General features: G+C 35.4%; 4 protein-coding genes across 5 annotated transcripts; 1 reads left to right on the forward strand and 3 right to left on the reverse strand.

Moving 5' to 3' along the window:
- Positions 1-1012: 1012 nt before the first annotated feature.
- Positions 1013-3503, reverse strand: LOC106369793 (mitogen-activated protein kinase kinase kinase 20-like). The gene has a single exon (XM_013809905.3). It carries the CDS (start codon positions 2325-2327, stop codon positions 1206-1208), a length of 1122 nt encoding a protein of 373 aa, XP_013665359.2. The 5' UTR covers positions 2328-3503; the 3' UTR covers positions 1013-1205.
- Positions 3504-4332: 829 nt separating this feature from the next.
- On the forward strand, positions 4333-9310 carry LOC106371862 (gamma carbonic anhydrase 2, mitochondrial). Of its 2 annotated transcripts, none has more exons than XM_048737629.1 (5): positions 4333-4586; positions 7856-7999; positions 8310-8435; positions 8535-8686; positions 8839-9310. In XM_048737629.1, the coding sequence occupies exons 1-5, from the start codon at positions 4472-4474 to the stop codon at positions 9130-9132; spliced, it is 831 nt and encodes a 276-aa protein (XP_048593586.1). In that variant the 5' UTR covers positions 4333-4471; the 3' UTR covers positions 9133-9310. The 2 variants fall into 2 exon arrangements, with proteins under 2 accessions (XP_048593586.1, XP_013667414.2); XM_013811960.2 differs by lacking the exon at positions 4333-4586 and adding an exon at positions 7505-7755.
- Positions 9311-9831: 521 nt separating this feature from the next.
- On the reverse strand, positions 9832-11753 carry LOC106371863 (proteasome subunit alpha type-1-B). The gene is made up of 2 exons (XM_013811962.3): positions 11320-11753; positions 9832-10544 (listed from the first exon to the last, which is right to left on the reverse strand). Exons 1-2 carry the CDS (start codon positions 11668-11670, stop codon positions 10077-10079), a joined length of 819 nt encoding a protein of 272 aa, XP_013667416.2. The 5' UTR covers positions 11671-11753; the 3' UTR covers positions 9832-10076.
- Positions 11754-15282: 3529 nt separating this feature from the next.
- Positions 15283-15714, reverse strand: LOC125576875. The gene has a single exon (XM_048737381.1). It carries the CDS (start codon positions 15712-15714, stop codon positions 15283-15285), a length of 432 nt encoding a protein of 143 aa, XP_048593338.1.
- Positions 15715-16544: the final 830 nt, after the last annotated feature.

Here is a 16544-nt window from a genome sequence, read left to right on the forward strand (position 1 = left end):
TCAAATATATTAGTTAATCCGTAGGATTGAATAACACTTGATTTGATATTGAATTTATGAATCATTAAACCAATAACACAAGATTTTAATACAGATTTGAAAATCATAGAACCAATAACAGTAAATTTAGTTCGGATTTTCAAATCCATTAAAATACAACAACCAATAACCCCTACTCAAATCCGAGGGAAAACCTCCGGATTTGCATATTTTACTTGGATTTATAAACCAATAACATCTCCTTAGTAATGCTTTCTTTCCAGGGTAATTTACTAGCTATGAGTTCTTTTTAACAACGGAAGGCAAGAGCTATCATTAAGGAGAATCTTCACACCATTATTCTGGTGTTTCTCTCCTTCGGTGGGGAGGTTTTTGGCTTTGCTTCTCTTCTCTGAAATTGACACTCTTCTTACAGCTGAACCTTTCGTTGTCTTTAACTTGGTAGTCTCTGGAGTCTGGAACTCTTGTGCTAGCCTCCACGCTTTAAGGAGCAACAAAATGTAGAGTCACATTTATACTCTAAACAGTTTGCATAACATTTGATGAGATGTTTCTCAAAGGTCCATGGCTTTATATAATGTATATGGAAAAACATACATCGACCGGTGGCCATAAGCAAAGTAAATAAGATAGTTTTTGAATAAGGGAACTCTTTTGTTAGGTCGTAGAGCTTGTTCCAACGTCAAATTATGATTCACATTGTCTGTCTTTTATGCATTTTGGTTTGTTTTGTTTTGTTGAAGATGAAAATGTAATGCGGCATTCATCAATCGTTTCTTCTCACGTATATTATGACTATCCGAGTTAAATATGCTAATTAACCACAGTAAAACTTTGAAAGCTGGTTTGGATTTTTTCATAGAAGAAAACTCTGTGTAGTAAGAAGCATTTGAGATTGAAGAAAAGAACTACTTCATTAACAGTTTTAAGATGCTTTTTGGTTGCACTAGGATTCCCAGAGTTAAAAGATGCTTTTTGGTTGCTTACCACAGTAAAAAGATTGAGACTTGAGTTTTCAAGAGAAAAGAACAACTTTTTTAACAGTTAGAAACATACAGTAGTAAAACTTTGAAAGCTGCTATTCAAATGCTAAATTAACCGCAGTAAAACTTTGAAAGCTGGTTTACATTTGAGACCTGAGTTACTAAACTTTATAATGAACAGAAACAACATATACTAAACAGAGACTTTAAACAGGAGACATACTAGACCTTCATGAATATAAAGTACGTACTAAACCTTAATGAACGGACACTAAACTGAAAGAAGTCTGTCGATTTCTTCAACCCCAAGACTTTGGTCAGAGTTCTCTTAACGGTCTTTGTCTTCCAAAACCTCAACTTCAAAGGCTTCATGTCTGAAACAGCAACATCATCCTTCGCTAGTTTCTTCTTGGAACCTCTTCTTCTGATTCTCAACTTGAACAGGTTCGACAGAAACGAGTTACTTGTCTTCTCCTCTGTTGTCTTCTCATCCTCTTCTTCAACTTGTGGACGAGGCAAGAAGGGATGAAGCAACAACTCATGCGCGCTTCCTCTCTCCTCAGGGTTCCTCGAGAAACACGTTTGGATAAAGTCCTTTGCATCACAAGGAAGCGTCTCAGGTATCTCTGGAGATTTACCCGAGAGGAGACGAGTAGCGATCTCATCTAGTTCAAGGCCTTCCCATGGAATCACGCCCGTGTACATCTCCAGAACCAAACACCCCACCGACCACAAGTCTAGAGACACGTGGGCGATGCCGTCACGGACCGACTCAGGCGACATGTAGATCGCAGTCCCGAGCCACGGGAAGTTAATTTCCCAACACAGAGGAACCTCCCCTATCTCTAACGAGTTGCCGAAATCACAAATCTTGACCTCGTATGAATCTTGTCTCGAAGTGGAAGAAGGGAAGACGAGTATGTTGTCTGGTTTGATGTCGCAATGAACGTAGCCATGGTCGTGAATCGAGACCAAACCTTCGAGAACCATCCGAGTGAAATCCCTGATCAACGGTTCAGGCAACTTTCTGTCGGCGTAATTGTTCATGAAAGCGTGGAGACTACCTTCGGAAGCAAACTCGAGTTGTAGTTTGTGGAGTTTCTCCCCGAATCTGCTGAAACTTTGTTGGAGAGAGTCTCCGAGACATGTGACGATCCTGGGACATCCCTTGAGTTGGAGAAGAACGTGGAACTCTCGTTGGAGAGCGTTGTAGTCTTCTTGGTAAGAGTTCTTTACGGCTGAGAGGTAGGACGAGTTGTCGTCGGGATTATTGTAGCGGACGAGATTAACAAAACCATAAGCACCTTTGCCGAGTAACTTGACGAATTCTTCTTTCGTTTCCATCTTTTCAATCGGGTTTTGACACAAAATCGTTGTTCGGAAAGAGAGAACGTTAAGACAATTAAAAAATAGGAAACTGTGGCGAAGGAGAAGTGATTTCAGAGTGTTATGTTATATAGAGAGTTGGGGTTCAGTTAAGTCGGTGTTGCAGACACACGGAAAAAGGAAAATTGAATAACATAATTTCCTTTTCTGAGATACTTCAAAAAGGAAATTTGAAGCGCTGGCCAACGGTTGAAAAAAGGAAAAGAATTCGAATTTTTGGTCATTTATAATTAAAATGTCCAAATTTATAACAATAAAGAATTTTGTCCACGATTTAGTTAATACTTTAATATAAATTTTTATTCATGTCGTTTAATGCTTAAAACGTAGTTTAGAAAACTATAGGATTATATTTATTTTTCAAAATTTTAAAGCAGAAAATGGTATTTGTTTTGAAACTTCCTCATTAAACATAAATGCTATATATATACAACAATGTAAAAAGAACATAATGTATTTGTGACATCTAAAAAAATTATAGAACTTCTAGTGGAAAAATGTTTAAAATAGTGACTAAATTGTTTGGCTATAAATTTGTTAAGCATGACATTTTACCTGAATTCAAAAACATGTTCACTAGATCAAAATAACCAAAACCGGACCAAAACTTTCAAATATTTGAACACTTCTTATACTTTTATATTCAAAATAATCAAACCAAAAATTACATAGACACCAAGTATATATATGAATATAATTATATATACTTATAACTTAACCATATATATATATATATACACCTTATTTATAATTTTACTAAAAGTATCTGAAAATAGTTAGAAAAATCGAATTATCAAAATTATCGGAAGATATTTGGTATTTTTTTATAAAAAATATATAAAAATAATTCGAGTCGTTTGATATAATCTGAATCATCCTAATTACTCAATATTTTACTGAATCAAACGAGACATCGGATTACAAACAGTTTCTAGTTTTACTACCTAAACTAGTCCAAAAACGAAACTATCCGAACTTATTCAAACCAAGAAGTTGGCGGTTCCTAAAAATACCTATTCAAAATATCTGATACATGTAATATCTCACACGAGCGGAATCGACACCCGAAATGCCCTAGTCTAATTTTGTATTTGATTTTAAAAAATCTAACTTTTAACACATAAAAAATTCAGGCTTTCTTTTAGAAATTTGAAGATTTAATTAAAATTGTTGCTATAACTAAAAACGTAATATTATATATATATATATATATATATACTTATATATGATATATATTAGTTAAGATTTAGTAAATTAACAAATATGATAAATCAATAAATTGATACAATTAATTAGATTTATAAATTGAAAATAAAAATATCTAATGTTAACGATTTATTGTTAAATAGTGTTTTTGGAATTATTTTCATACTTCAGCAGTATTTCATGATTCATTTAAATCATAATGGAGATGATGTAAGGGAAATTCTATCAAATATCTATTTTTAAATTTTTGTCACGAAAATAGTCCTCACGAAAGAAAATGATCAAAATAACCCTTTTTTATTTTAAAAATTTTAATATTTTTTTATTTTTTTTAATTTGAAACCCTATTCCCAAAACCCACCCTTAACTCTAAACTTTAGGTCTAGATTAGTTAACCCTAGGATAAAAATATATTTTTACATTTAATAAAACTTATTTTGGTCATTTTATTTATTAGGAACTATTTTTGTGACAAAAACTTAAAAATGACTAATTTGAACTGAATATATAAAAAAAATATTAAAAAAAATCAAGCAAAGCTAAATCGATCTCAGTTTGAACCTCATGAGTCCCTCTTAAAGTGTTTTTCAAATATCAAATACCTTAAAATTTGTTTGAATGTGGTAAGATGATCCAGTATACTCCTCTTAGTGTTTTGTTATCAGTGAAATCACTGGATGACCAGATAATATCGTAATTTGTTGGCTGGAGTCAGCTTATTATAAGTTTTGGTTCGATCCTTTTAGAAATAGTAAATGTCGGTTCGGTTCAGATCGAATCGGTTTGGTTCAATAAAACAAATCAACACCTGAGTCCCCCCACCACCACCCTAACGCCTCCATAAACCTCATGTGCTTTGTTCAGAGGATCTCGTCTTCTTCTCTTTCTAATCGAAAATGGGAACGTTGGGACGAGTAATCTACACTGTGGGTAACTGGATCTGCGGGTCTGGGCAAGCTCTAGATCGCGTCGGTTCTCTTCTTCAAGGGAGTCACCGCTTGGAAGAACACCGTGAGCCACATTCAAACCCTAGATCCAAATCCACATCTCTAATTTGTCGCTTACAAGAAAAGATATGTTCATATTCGAGAAATTGGTGGTCTAATTTAGGCTCTCGTTTTCCATTGGTTGTTTTGATTACAGTATCGAGGCATCGGACGTTGATGAGTGTGTTTGACATCTTATGTTACCTGCGCACAAACATATATCAATTACCATTTCGATTAAAAGCTGTTGAACCATGACAGAGATCAACAACTCAGACACCCATTTGCAATACTCTCGGATTACAATAGACAATAACAACCGTAATTTTCAGAAAAAAAAAAAGAAAAGAAACTGAAAACGAAGATGTAGGGCAGAGAGATAACCATTTAGGGAGCTTCGGAGCGCGAGTATGCTATTGAAGCTATCAAAGTAACTTCTCCATTACTCTAAGTGACTATGTGATAGATTCCCTAGAAATTATCTGCATAGAGCAAGACTCAAAGTTGGAGTTATACTTCACTTGTCATTATGTAATCAAAGACAGGAGGTGTCTGTAATTGTGTTTCCATTGATTCTCGAGGTTCTACAAAAAATGGTGTAAAGACAAATGACGGAGTTGTTCTTGCAGTCGAGAATACTATCACGTCACCCTTACTGGTAAACTCTCCCTGTGAGACTTTTGGTGGGCTTCTGCTCTTTGCTTTCTTAAAGTCTCTCCTTCTTTTTTTCAGAAGCCGAGCAGTGTGGAGAAAATCATGGAAACTGATGACCATATATGTTGTGCAATGAGTTGTCTGATTGCTGATGCATGTAATACTTGTTGAGCATGCACGAGAGGAGACTGAAGTGAGACCGTTCTCTGTTCCTACTTCCTAATCAGCTCTGCCTAAGAAGGGTCATAACTTTTTCTTTTTCTTTTACCTCAGACTTATGATTTTTACTATGGGATCATTTGTAAACACGATTCAGATTCACAATTGAATTGAACGAAATGAAAACATAGTTTTCTTAAATTGACACTTGTCCTGTTTTTTAAACCTAATCCCCCCTGCACAAAGTTATGTATTGATTTTGGCCTTGTGAGTTGTGGCATAATATGAGTTAGACCACTTAACTAGTACCACTTTCAGTTACAACAGTACATGCGGCACCAAGCAAGGATTGTGTCTTTAAAAGGAGGTGTTATGAATTTGCCTCTTGATAGAGTTTTAAGCGCAATGACATTAGAGTTTGGAAAGATTTGTTTTGGTGAGAAGAATAACAATACATGCAGTTTGATAGGAATAGTTAACATTTTCTTAAGGAATACAATATTACATCAAACCATTTCATAAATGTTAAAATAAAGATAGAACTCGGATCAGACATAACGGTTGTAAGGGATACAAATCAGATCCATCCAACCATTTCGGTTGATAAAGGTATAAACCGAGTACTTCTGAGCTTCTTCGTCCGTCATATTGGGTTCGTACACAGTCTACACGGTTGCTAAGACCCAAACCCCAGTTCCAGTGTTCTTGTACTCTCCATACCTCAACGTCCTAGGGTTCCATGTGATCCAACCTCTCGGCTCAACCATGTCTCCTAAAAACATCTTTATAACCAGAACCGTTGCAAACGGCTTCCAAGGCCATCCAAGTTACAGAGCCGACTCAGAGGACAAACCACACAAACCATCGTTTAGTGCATACAATACGAGAAAACATAATATATTTATTAATAAAAGTTATATAAATAATACTAATATTTTTATGATTATTATTATTATTATTACTATCAAATAAATACAAATTATGTTTATAAACTTAATAAAATTATATAAAATATAAGCAAAAATTATTAAAAATATAAGTAAAAATTATATAAAACATAAGAAAAAATATTATCTTTTAAATGTGAGATGTTGTATTAACAACTGATTTTAGTAATTACGACTGATTATAGTTAAAAGGTTGCTGATAATATTAACAAATATTACTATACAATTAACTTTATAAAATTATCTTTAATAATTATTAATGAAGTTGAATTATTTTAAATTTTTTTGTGATATCTTATATTTTACATATATATATATATTAGGAAAAATTGTAAATATATGTTGTTAAAAGTTTGTAAGGCATCTAAAAGTGTTGGACCTTGTATAACATTTTCAAAAGTTTGTAAGGCAGATAGCTGCTGCATAGCCAAAGATGAAATCAACAATTCCGATAATATAGCATTCGCGGTAGAGTTGGTCACCGGCGTGTGTATACAACGCGTGTCTTGGAATCCTTGGAACGTGCAGCGGTACATGACGGAGTGACTAGACTTGGAGTGAAAGGCCACCGCTTGTTTTTTTACAGTCCGGCTGTGTTGAAGAATTTCATATATATATCCACAAAACTGTTTCCATAAACCTGTGCATTGTTGTTGTTATTATGTAAAACGTTTTCCATGACGCAGCGTCTCAATTTTTCATTTCATTTAATCAACGTGAAGAAACTTATGAACAAATCTCAGACGCCAATGACGAACGATGCGTTCGTTAAACGAACAGGGGCAGGGGCGAAGGCAGCTAAGGGGTAGGGTTCAGCTGACCCCACTATTTTAAAAAAAAATATATATTTTTTAGATAAATTTTGTATTGACTCCACTTAAAAAAGAAATTTGACCCCATAAAAATAATTACAAAATATTAAAGGCAAAATTTAATTATACAACTAATATATTTTCATTTTTTATTTTTAAAACTTTAGATTTATATTAGTTTTAATCTTATTTTATTTCTATAATTTTTTTTGGTGTAATACATTTGTAGTTTTTTGGTCATTTAAAATTATGTTTTGATTTTTTTTTTATCCCAGTACAAAAAGTTTCTGGTTCCGTCACTTAACAGGAGTAATTTGATGGCTGGAGTCAGCTTATTATAAGTTTTGGTTCGATCCTTTTAGAAATAATAAATGTCGGTTCGGTTCAGATCGAATTGGTTTGGTTCAACAAAACAAATCAACACCTGAGCCCCCCCCCCCAACCCAAACGCCTCCATAAACCTCCTGCGCTTCAGAGGATCGTCTTCTTCTCTCTTTCTAATCGAAAATGGGAACGTTGGGACGAGTAATCTACACTGTGGGTAACTGGATCCGCGGGTCTGGGCAAGCTCTAGATCGCGTGGGTTCTCTTCTTCAAGGGAGCCACCGCTTGGAGGAACACCGTAAGCCACATTCAAACCCTAGATCCAAATCCACATCTCGATTCGAGAAATTGGTGGTCTAATATAGGCTCTCGTTTTCGATTGGTTGTTTTGATGACAGTATCGAGGCATCGGACGTTGATGAGTGTGTTTGATAAATCACCATTGGTGGATAAGGACGTGTTCGTGGCTCCGAGTGCCTCTGTTATTGGTGATGTTCAGATTGGGAAAGGCTCCTCTATTTGGTATGGCTGTGTTCTTCGAGGTAAAGCCCTTTTCTTTCCACTGAATCCTTCAAAATGTTTTGTCTTTGGTAGCGTTAAGGCAAAGCCAAATGATATTTGGTTGTTGGGAATGGTATGTCCCCCACAAAGACTTAAAAAACAAGATTTGATATAAATTGCAAGCCAAGTATCAAATTTGCAGCATTATACTTTGCAAGATCGTGTGCACTCGTTACAGTTTAAATCTTTGCTGATTTACTTGATTGTCCTTTTCATTTGAAGGTTCTAGGTTTAGTGTATTGCTGATGAGACGTTGTGAAATAGCTGGAACTCATTGTAACTTTTGTGCAGGTGATGTGAATAACATCAGTGTTGGGTCTGGGACCAACATCCAAGACAATTCTCTTGTACATGTTGCAAAAACCAACTTAGCTGGGAAGGTTTTGCCTACTACAATTGGGGACAATGTCACAGTAGGTAAACTTCTAAAACTGATTTATCAGCTTTTGAGAATCTGTTTTATGTAATGTGTTCTGTTGCATGATCATCTTTGTGTGTAAAAATTAAACCGAGCAGGTCATAGTGCTGTCATACATGGTTGTACTGTTGAGGATGAGGCTTTTGTTGGCATGGGAGCTACACTACTCGATGGAGTGGTGGTTGAGAAGCATGCCATGGTTGCTGCTGGTTCCCTTGTGAGAGAGAACACACGAATCCCTTCTGGAGAGGTTTGTTTCTATTTTCTTTTTCTTTTCTGGTTTACTATCTACTGCGTTTGTGATAAGACTGGCACACTATTAGAGAATCATTGTTATAGCTGTCCCAAAGGTTTCCAATGACCACACTAAACTCAGCATTATAACAACAATTCATGTGGCAGGTATGGGGAGGAAACCCAGCAAAGTTCATGAGAAAGTTAACGGATGAAGAGGTAGCATATATCTCAAAGTCGGCTGAGAACTACATCAATCTCGCACATATTCACGCAGCAGAGAATTCAAAGTCATTTGAAGAGATCGAGGTTGAGAGAGCGCTTAGGAAGAAGTATGCACGCAAGGATGAGGATTACGATTCAATGCTTGGGATTGTCCGTGAAATTCCAGCCGAGTTGATTCTCCCCGACAATGTCTTACCGGAGAAAACTACCACCAGGGTTCCAACTACTCATTACTGATTCGCCCGCCTCAGGTTGTTTTGCAGACAAAGATTGATTAAGTCAAGAGAGATATTATCTTTTGGTTTTACCCTTTTTATGATATTCTTGCTCAATAAAGCCGAAAAGAACATGTACTGTTGCGTTATGTCACATTTGTTGGATGAATAATTGCATAAAGAAAAACGATTTGCATTCATTGTTTTCTTCTCTGTTGCTGATGATGATGAAATAGAAGAATTTTTAGGAGCAAATGAGTTTGGTTTCAAGGATGAATTAGTGTATAGAGATCATGATTTCTGAGTCCACGTTATAAACTATTAGGACTTGGTGTTTGGTTTAGTTTTTTGAGTTCTTATTTTGCTATTAAGACTTGGTGTTTTACTATTTAAGCATATGGTTTTTTTTTGCATTGGTGTTGCTATTTTGGACTAAAATGTAGTTGATTTGGTGTGTTTGGTTCTAGCATACATATTTTACAAAGATGCTGATGAACTTAAAGTGGGACTATAAGATGGTTTGAATACGTTTTCTATAATGCATACGCATGGCATTTGGCTGAGTCTCAAGACCAAACCAAGCATTGGTGACTAATAGCAGAGACAAATCACTGGAAGCTGACAAACAATATTTGGTCACAGTGGAACGAGCAGGACCTGTGTTGCCTTGTCCCATCCACAGACCACCGGTTATCAATAATCCGGACAGTTCTCAAGGATATACAGATTCGTAACATCTAATAAGATGGCACCAGCATAAATTCTAAACAAAACAAACCTGCTTCAGTTTGCTGTGTAGCTTAGGTAAAAACTATTACTGAAAATTGTAACCTCAAAAAAAAACAAAGATTTCACGCTGAGTAAAAAGCAAAATGTACTTGGGACAGACTGATTTTTAAATTCAGAAGCTAAAGACGGACACAGTTATAATTCCAAAGTCATTTGTGATCAAACTCTCTCACTTGCTCACATTTCCATTGGTGCAACATCTTGATCACCTGCACCACCTTGTTCCGTAGGTGCAGCAGCAGCCTCGGCCTCGGCCTCACCGCCATCCTCCTCTTCCTCGGGAACCTTCTCAAACGTATCAATCACCTTCTGTATGCTTTCCTGGTCCAAGAAATGGAATGGTTCATCGACTCCTAGAACAGAAACGGTGCAGAGCGAGCTCTTGAGTGTCTCCCCTTGCAAAGTTTCCCTTATGGCCAAAATAGCATCTTTGATCAGATCTTCTCTTGATGACTCATTGAAGCTCTCGAATCTTCGTTCTAGATAAGTTTTCGCAGCTTGTGAGCGAGACCCGATGGCGAACGCTTGGTACTCAAAGTAGTTTCCGCTGGGGCAGTTGTAGTAGAGGTGGGCTCCAGACTCGTCCAGTCCACCAACCAGCAAACCCACACCATAAGGTCGTTTCCATGACCGTTGGGTACATACCTGCTCAGAAAAAAGTATGAAGAGGGTAAACACAAGATCAACAAACAAGTTCAACGATCAACGATACCAGAGTTTTGTTCAAAGTACAAGATTAATATATGAGACTTATGGTCAGAAATCAACCGAGAAAGAATGTCAATAGAGCAGCTAACTAGACCTGTTGAAGCTGTGAATACATTATTAAACTTAAGAACTCTAACTTAGACGCCAAAGTGAACATATATCAGAAAGTTCTATTGCAATTGTAAAACAAGATCGTACTGGACAAGCATAAGAGAGGGTGAGTACACACCACAAGTGAACACACACAAAGTAGCGCAAGTTGAAACCACAAAAACCAAAAAGAGAACAGCGAAAACAGTATATCCAATTTTGCTTACAAAATGAAACAAGTTTCTAAACCAAGTGTTGAAGATAACAAATGATGCGAACAGCAACAAACACAACCAAAGTATGAAAGCAGGCACATTCTTATACAGTTATAGTGCCTCAAGTTGATAACTTTTACAGCATTCTCTCGCTAAAGTCTAAAATCATTTTGTGTAAAATTAAATATTCGAACCCAAGACCTTGAGGTTTGGAATGTTAAAGTGTTCTTATCACAAAGCTACTATGGTCACATTGGTCTAAAGGCTATGTCTTTTTTGTAAAATTAAATATTCGAACCCAAGACCTTGAGGTTTCAAACGTTAAAGTGTTCCTACTACCACAAAGCTACTCAAAAGGCTATATCTTTGTAACTCAAGAAGCGGCGAGAGGAGGGAAAGGAGTAAACCTGAGCCTTATCAGCAAGACGAACGACGAGACGGCCAACGGGAAGAGGAGACTCATAGGTGAAAGAGTGATTGATGGATTCAGATCTCATGTAACGCGAGAGCACACGGCCATCGGCGGTGAGACCAGCGATGGCGACACCGATGTGGTCGTCTACTTTGAAGATCTTCCTTTGGTGAGAAGAGAGCTCCGACTGGGCTTTATTGACGGAGGCGAGGACGACGTGGGAGCGAGATCTGAGCCCGATTGCGGCGGAGCCTTGCTTGACGGCTTCCATGGCGTACTCTACTTGGAAAAGACGACCGGTGGGACTCCATGTTGTCACGTCTGTGTCGTACTGGTTCCTGAACATCTTTGCTTCTTCGTCTTTGTTCGTCAAAAGAGTGTGTATAGAGAAAGACGCAGTGAAAGAGGAAAAGCTTTTCGTTTCGTTTGGTTTCTCTTTGATGGGCTCTTATAAGACTAGATGGGCTTACATAAATCTAAAATGCCCATAGAAAATAGAGCAATTGGCGTGTAAAATGCTTTTACTATTGCAGAAAATCATGTAAACAAATGCTCAAGTCTTATTTGAAACTGAGTATAATTGTGGTTATTTACCATTTAATCATTTCTCTTTCTTCCGGCTGCCAAATATTAAGATAATAACCAGCCACATATATATGGACAGTAAATTCTCAGTAGCATAGTGGTTGGCGTGTGGTTACAAGTATTACAGGGTAGCATATTACTTGTAGTTGGCTTTGCTTATAGCAGACTAGTAATATTTATATAATATTTTAGTTATTTATTTATCTCATATTTCATTTATAACTAGGTGTTTTTAGCACTATGTGCAGTAATAATTTTTAAAAATTTAAATCATATTTAAAAATAAATTTTATTAACATTTTAGATTTTATTAATTTTTACCAATATTTTAATATAAATTTAATTTAATTAAACATAAAATTAAGATAAAAATACTGTTTTCTTTATTTTAAATTATATTTAAGAATATATATATATATATGTATATTTTAAAAAATTTAACCTTAGATATATTTTTCAATCTATTTCTTTTGGTTAAATATATTAATCAACTATAAAATTAATAAAAAAATTGATATAAAATTATATCATTATCAAAAATTAAAACTAAACAGTATTTATAAAAAGATGAAGATGTTGTCCTTAATATGTATGTAGTCATCCTATTTTTCTGCTCATTTCGATATTTTTTCTAATCTCTAAGTAATTTTCTTTCGTACTTCATGTGATCTTAGTACTTATAAAATCAAATTTGTGTCTATTTGATAAAGACTGGAAGCAGTTAAAGGAGAGAGAGGAGCTGGCTGTGAAAGCCAAAAGGTTTGATGATAGTAATGATATTATAAATTGTTTTGTTGAGTTTGAATTAACTCATTGTGCCGAATTGGCTCAATTTGTTTAAAAAAATGAAGTCAATATTAGATTTTATATATAACAATGTTTATTTTTACCAGGTATGTGTTTTGAATAATTGAAGGTTGTGTAATTTTATAAAAGGATATCACTTACATTTTTAGTCTAAATTACATATAAAAATGATGATTAGGTAGATTTGTTGAAAAAATTAAGTATAACTTGTAAGTTAATATCAAGTTGACATGAAATACTCTGATTTAACCATATATTATATTTAAATAGAAATCAACATAACCTTTACTCTGACCTCAGTGGATTCTTTCATCAACGTAACTTCACGAACATGGAATACCAGACAATTCTGTCTTTGGTAGATCCCTAGGATGTGAATATTATTGAAAGTATACTATTGAGCTTGACTCGTATAACATACTGTGATGGATGTCATTTTACCAATAATGGGAAATACACTGTGAAATATGGATATCAAGTGGAACGATTTTTTCCCGACAGAGAAAAAGTGCACTGAAGGCTTTTTGTTGGAAAGTACGTTACTCCCCAAAAATAAAACACTTCCTTTGGCAACTAGTATCAGAATGTATATATAGCGGTTAAGAAAAACTTGAGAGCGAGACAGATTCAATGTGATATATATTGTGTCAGACATAGAGCTATTGAAGAAACAATAAATCATGTGTTTTTTAAATGTCCTCCAGCGGTGCAAGTTTGGGCACTTTCATAGATCCCATCGAATCAATATATTTTTCCGGTTCAATCATTCTTTACAAATATGAATCATCTGTTTTGGATAGTTTCTCTGCATATGGAAAACCATAAACTTGCTTAGGTTTTATGCTACGCTTGGAGAGGGCGAAACAACAAAGTTTTTAGTAATTTGGATACTGATCTGAGGGATACTCTCAAATTGGCAGAGACAAAATCATTACTTTGGGCAAAGGCTCAATATACTCTTACTCAGAGGGTCGTCCAATCTAGGGATGTAGAAGACTCAATTTTACCTTCCATACCGAGAAGATGATGTTTTACGGATGGATCATGGAAAGAATATGAAAGTCATTCGGGACACAGTTGGTATAGCATGCTTGAAGGCTTTCATGAACTGATGGGAGCACGCAATACCAGGGCCAGTCTCTCACCCCTTCATTCGGAAATAGAGGCGCTCATTTAGGTAATGGAATGTAAGAGAAATTTAAGGCAATATCATGTCAGTTTTGTAACAGATTGTTCTCAATTGGTGAAGATGGTTTATGAACCAGAAAAATAGCCAGCCTTTGCAAGTTATTTGGAAGATATCAAGTTCCTAAAATGATGTTTCAACCATTCAGACCTCATTCATATACCTAGAACACATAATACCAGGCCGAACAGTCTCACACACAGTGCGAGGAAACAACCATCGTTTGTCGTTCATATGGATGCAGAACTACCAGCTTGGTTTACAAAGTCTTCATGAGTCAGTTTGTGTCGGATAACAAAAAATCATATTTGAAGATGAAATTTTATTTCATTTCACTTGATATTAGAACAAATTATAGTTATATAATATTATAAAAGGATACCAAAAGCATACTCGACCTACTATATAAAAACATTGACTTATTTTGAGAAGCTTAAATACAAATCATAGTAAATATGTACGTCAAACTATCTGTACTCTGACTTTTCTAGATCTTCCATAAGTTAATGTCGTTGTACTCCAACTTCTCTAGATATTCTACATTTTTTTAATTTATAAATACCAGTTACTTGATCAGTTGATGGATATGTTATTTTATCAAAAGATATTTCTTAAAGTATAGTTATGTGATTGCACTAGTGATTAACCATTTTTTAGAAAGCCTGTCATGTATGGATTGTTGGATGTAAAAAGTCTACCCGTACAAGGAAACATAAAAGTAGCTCTTTAAGAAATCACAACAACATAATATTGAAAAGGTTGTTAGCTGGATAAAACTTTCTAAGTACAACTAATATTAAGTTTAATTGTACTTAAAAGGTTTTATCTGGTTAACAACCCCTTTCAATCTTAATATAGTTTTCATTTGAAAATTGTGTCAATTTGAACATTTTGATGATCAATCATGCACATTTATTAAAAGAAGTAAAGCTCTAGATGCATGTAAACTATTATTTTTAGTAAAAGATAGTTACGAGGAGAAAACACTTTGAACATGTGAAAACCAAATGTTTTTCTGTAAACTAATACTAGTTTATTATATATGCATGTAACATATCAACCAATTTTTGTGTGCAGAAAAATTGTTAGAATTAATGTAAGCATCAACTAAAAATAGTTTTAATAATCATTGTCATATCCACGAGATCTAACATCTTCATTAGTGGCTTCTCATGTCAACAACTTTTCCTATGCCACAATCACTGTCATTTGATTCAGATTCCATTCAGTCATAGTCTTCATGGCTTTTTTTTGAATGAATGTTAAATTTATTCATCAAAAAATTCTTAATACATCAAGTGCATCCTTTTTAGTTTATAATAGACTCCATACGCAGCTATTTCCCCCCCCCCCCCCCATTTTAATAAAGCTATCATCTTTTTACATTCTAGTAAGGAACCAAAATTGCATCAGCTTCTCCATTCCCTTGATCCCTTTCATTCTCATCAAAGAGATCTTGTTGCGGATTCCCTTATCAATCATCCTTTTAATCACTGGTAATGGCAATAACTTATCACCATGCATAAGCTTGTTACGCTCTCTCCATACTGCATACAGAACTTCTTGGAAAGCATATCTTATACAGAAGAGGCTCATCTTTTCTCTTTTCTCATCCAATAGAATAGCCAAGATCTCAGACCAGATAACTGTATAGGAGTCTCGTAAAATACCTTTGGCTATAAACTCCCATATCTGTGCAGAGTAATCACATTCGAAGAATAAGTGACTCCTCGTATCTGCAGCATTTTTACAGAGCACACATGTAGTGTCCAGTCCCTGGCTCCATCTTGATGCTCTGTCTAAGGTCGACATTCTATCTCTTATCGACAACCACACCATGAATGCAAACTTTGGAGTTGCTTGAGAAAACCATATACCCCGAGCCCAAGAGCATTGTGTCTTACTCTCTCTGAGCAACAACCAAGTTTCACTAGTTGAAAATCTCTGTTTAAATCCTGATTTCCCTTTCCATAGACTCACATCCTTTCTCTCTTGATTTAGCTTTCCCCCAATAATAATCAACTCCTCCTCTATTTCAATGAGTAAACTCATACGGTGTCATGCGTCTTCTTCTAGTATTTAACACAGCTTCCTCCAAAGTCGCAACCCTACTCACTCCCAAGTCGATAATGCTTCGAGGCCCTAGCAAATCAAAGAGAGCTCCCTTATTCGACCAGTTATCAAACCAGAAAGATATATGTCTTCCATTACCCAGCTCTTTCTTGTGAAACATCTTTGCAACTTCTCTAAGTTTCAACATTTTACGCCACATCCAAGATCCATTCTGAGTATTGACGCTTAATTCCCAGAAACTTTTCCCTTTCAGAAAATTTGCTTTGATCCATTTACCCCACAGCGAGTTACCCGATAAAATTCTCCATATCAACTTAAGGCCATATACCTTATTAACTTCCTTTAGATCTCTTAATCCCAGACCACCTTCACTCTTCATACTACATACATCTCTCCACGCTACTTTGGCATTTGACGACTTAAGTATTGGTCCTGTCCAAAGAAATGCTGCACATAATTGCTCCACCTCTTTAATACAAGCACTTGGGAGACGAAATACTACTAACCAGAAGTTGATTAGACTCATTAAAAATTGTTTTATTAACTGCAGTCTACCGGCATACGACAAG

The sequence above is a fragment of the Brassica napus genome, chromosome A8 (assembly GCF_020379485.1).
Source record: "Brassica napus cultivar Da-Ae chromosome A8, Da-Ae, whole genome shotgun sequence".
Taxonomy (NCBI): domain Eukaryota; kingdom Viridiplantae; phylum Streptophyta; class Magnoliopsida; order Brassicales; family Brassicaceae; genus Brassica; species Brassica napus.

Bases quoted from the DNA above. Each gene is read 5' to 3' on its own strand.
- LOC106369793 (XM_013809905.3), bottom strand. From the start codon at position 2,327: ATGGAAACGAAAGAAGAATTCGTCAAGTTACTCGGCAAAGGTGCTTAT.
- LOC106371862 (XM_048737629.1), top strand. From the start codon at position 4,472: ATGGGAACGTTGGGACGAGTAATCTACACTGTGGGTAACTGGATCTGC. The intron at 4,587-7,855 runs GTGAGCCACATT...TTTTGATGACAG, and splicing joins TCACCGCTTGGAAGAACACC to TATCGAGGCATCGGACGTTG. The intron at 8,687-8,838 runs GTTTGTTTCTAT...TTCATGTGGCAG, and splicing joins CACGAATCCCTTCTGGAGAG to GTATGGGGAGGAAACCCAGC.
- LOC106371863 (XM_013811962.3), bottom strand. From the start codon at position 11,670: ATGTTCAGGAACCAGTACGACACAGACGTGACAACATGGAGTCCCACC. The intron at 10,545-11,319 runs GTTTACTCCTTT...TTTTCTGAGCAG, and splicing joins GTCTTGCTGATAAGGCTCAG to GTATGTACCCAACGGTCATG.
- LOC125576875 (XM_048737381.1), bottom strand. From the start codon at position 15,714: ATGTCGACCTTAGACAGAGCATCAAGATGGAGCCAGGGACTGGACACT.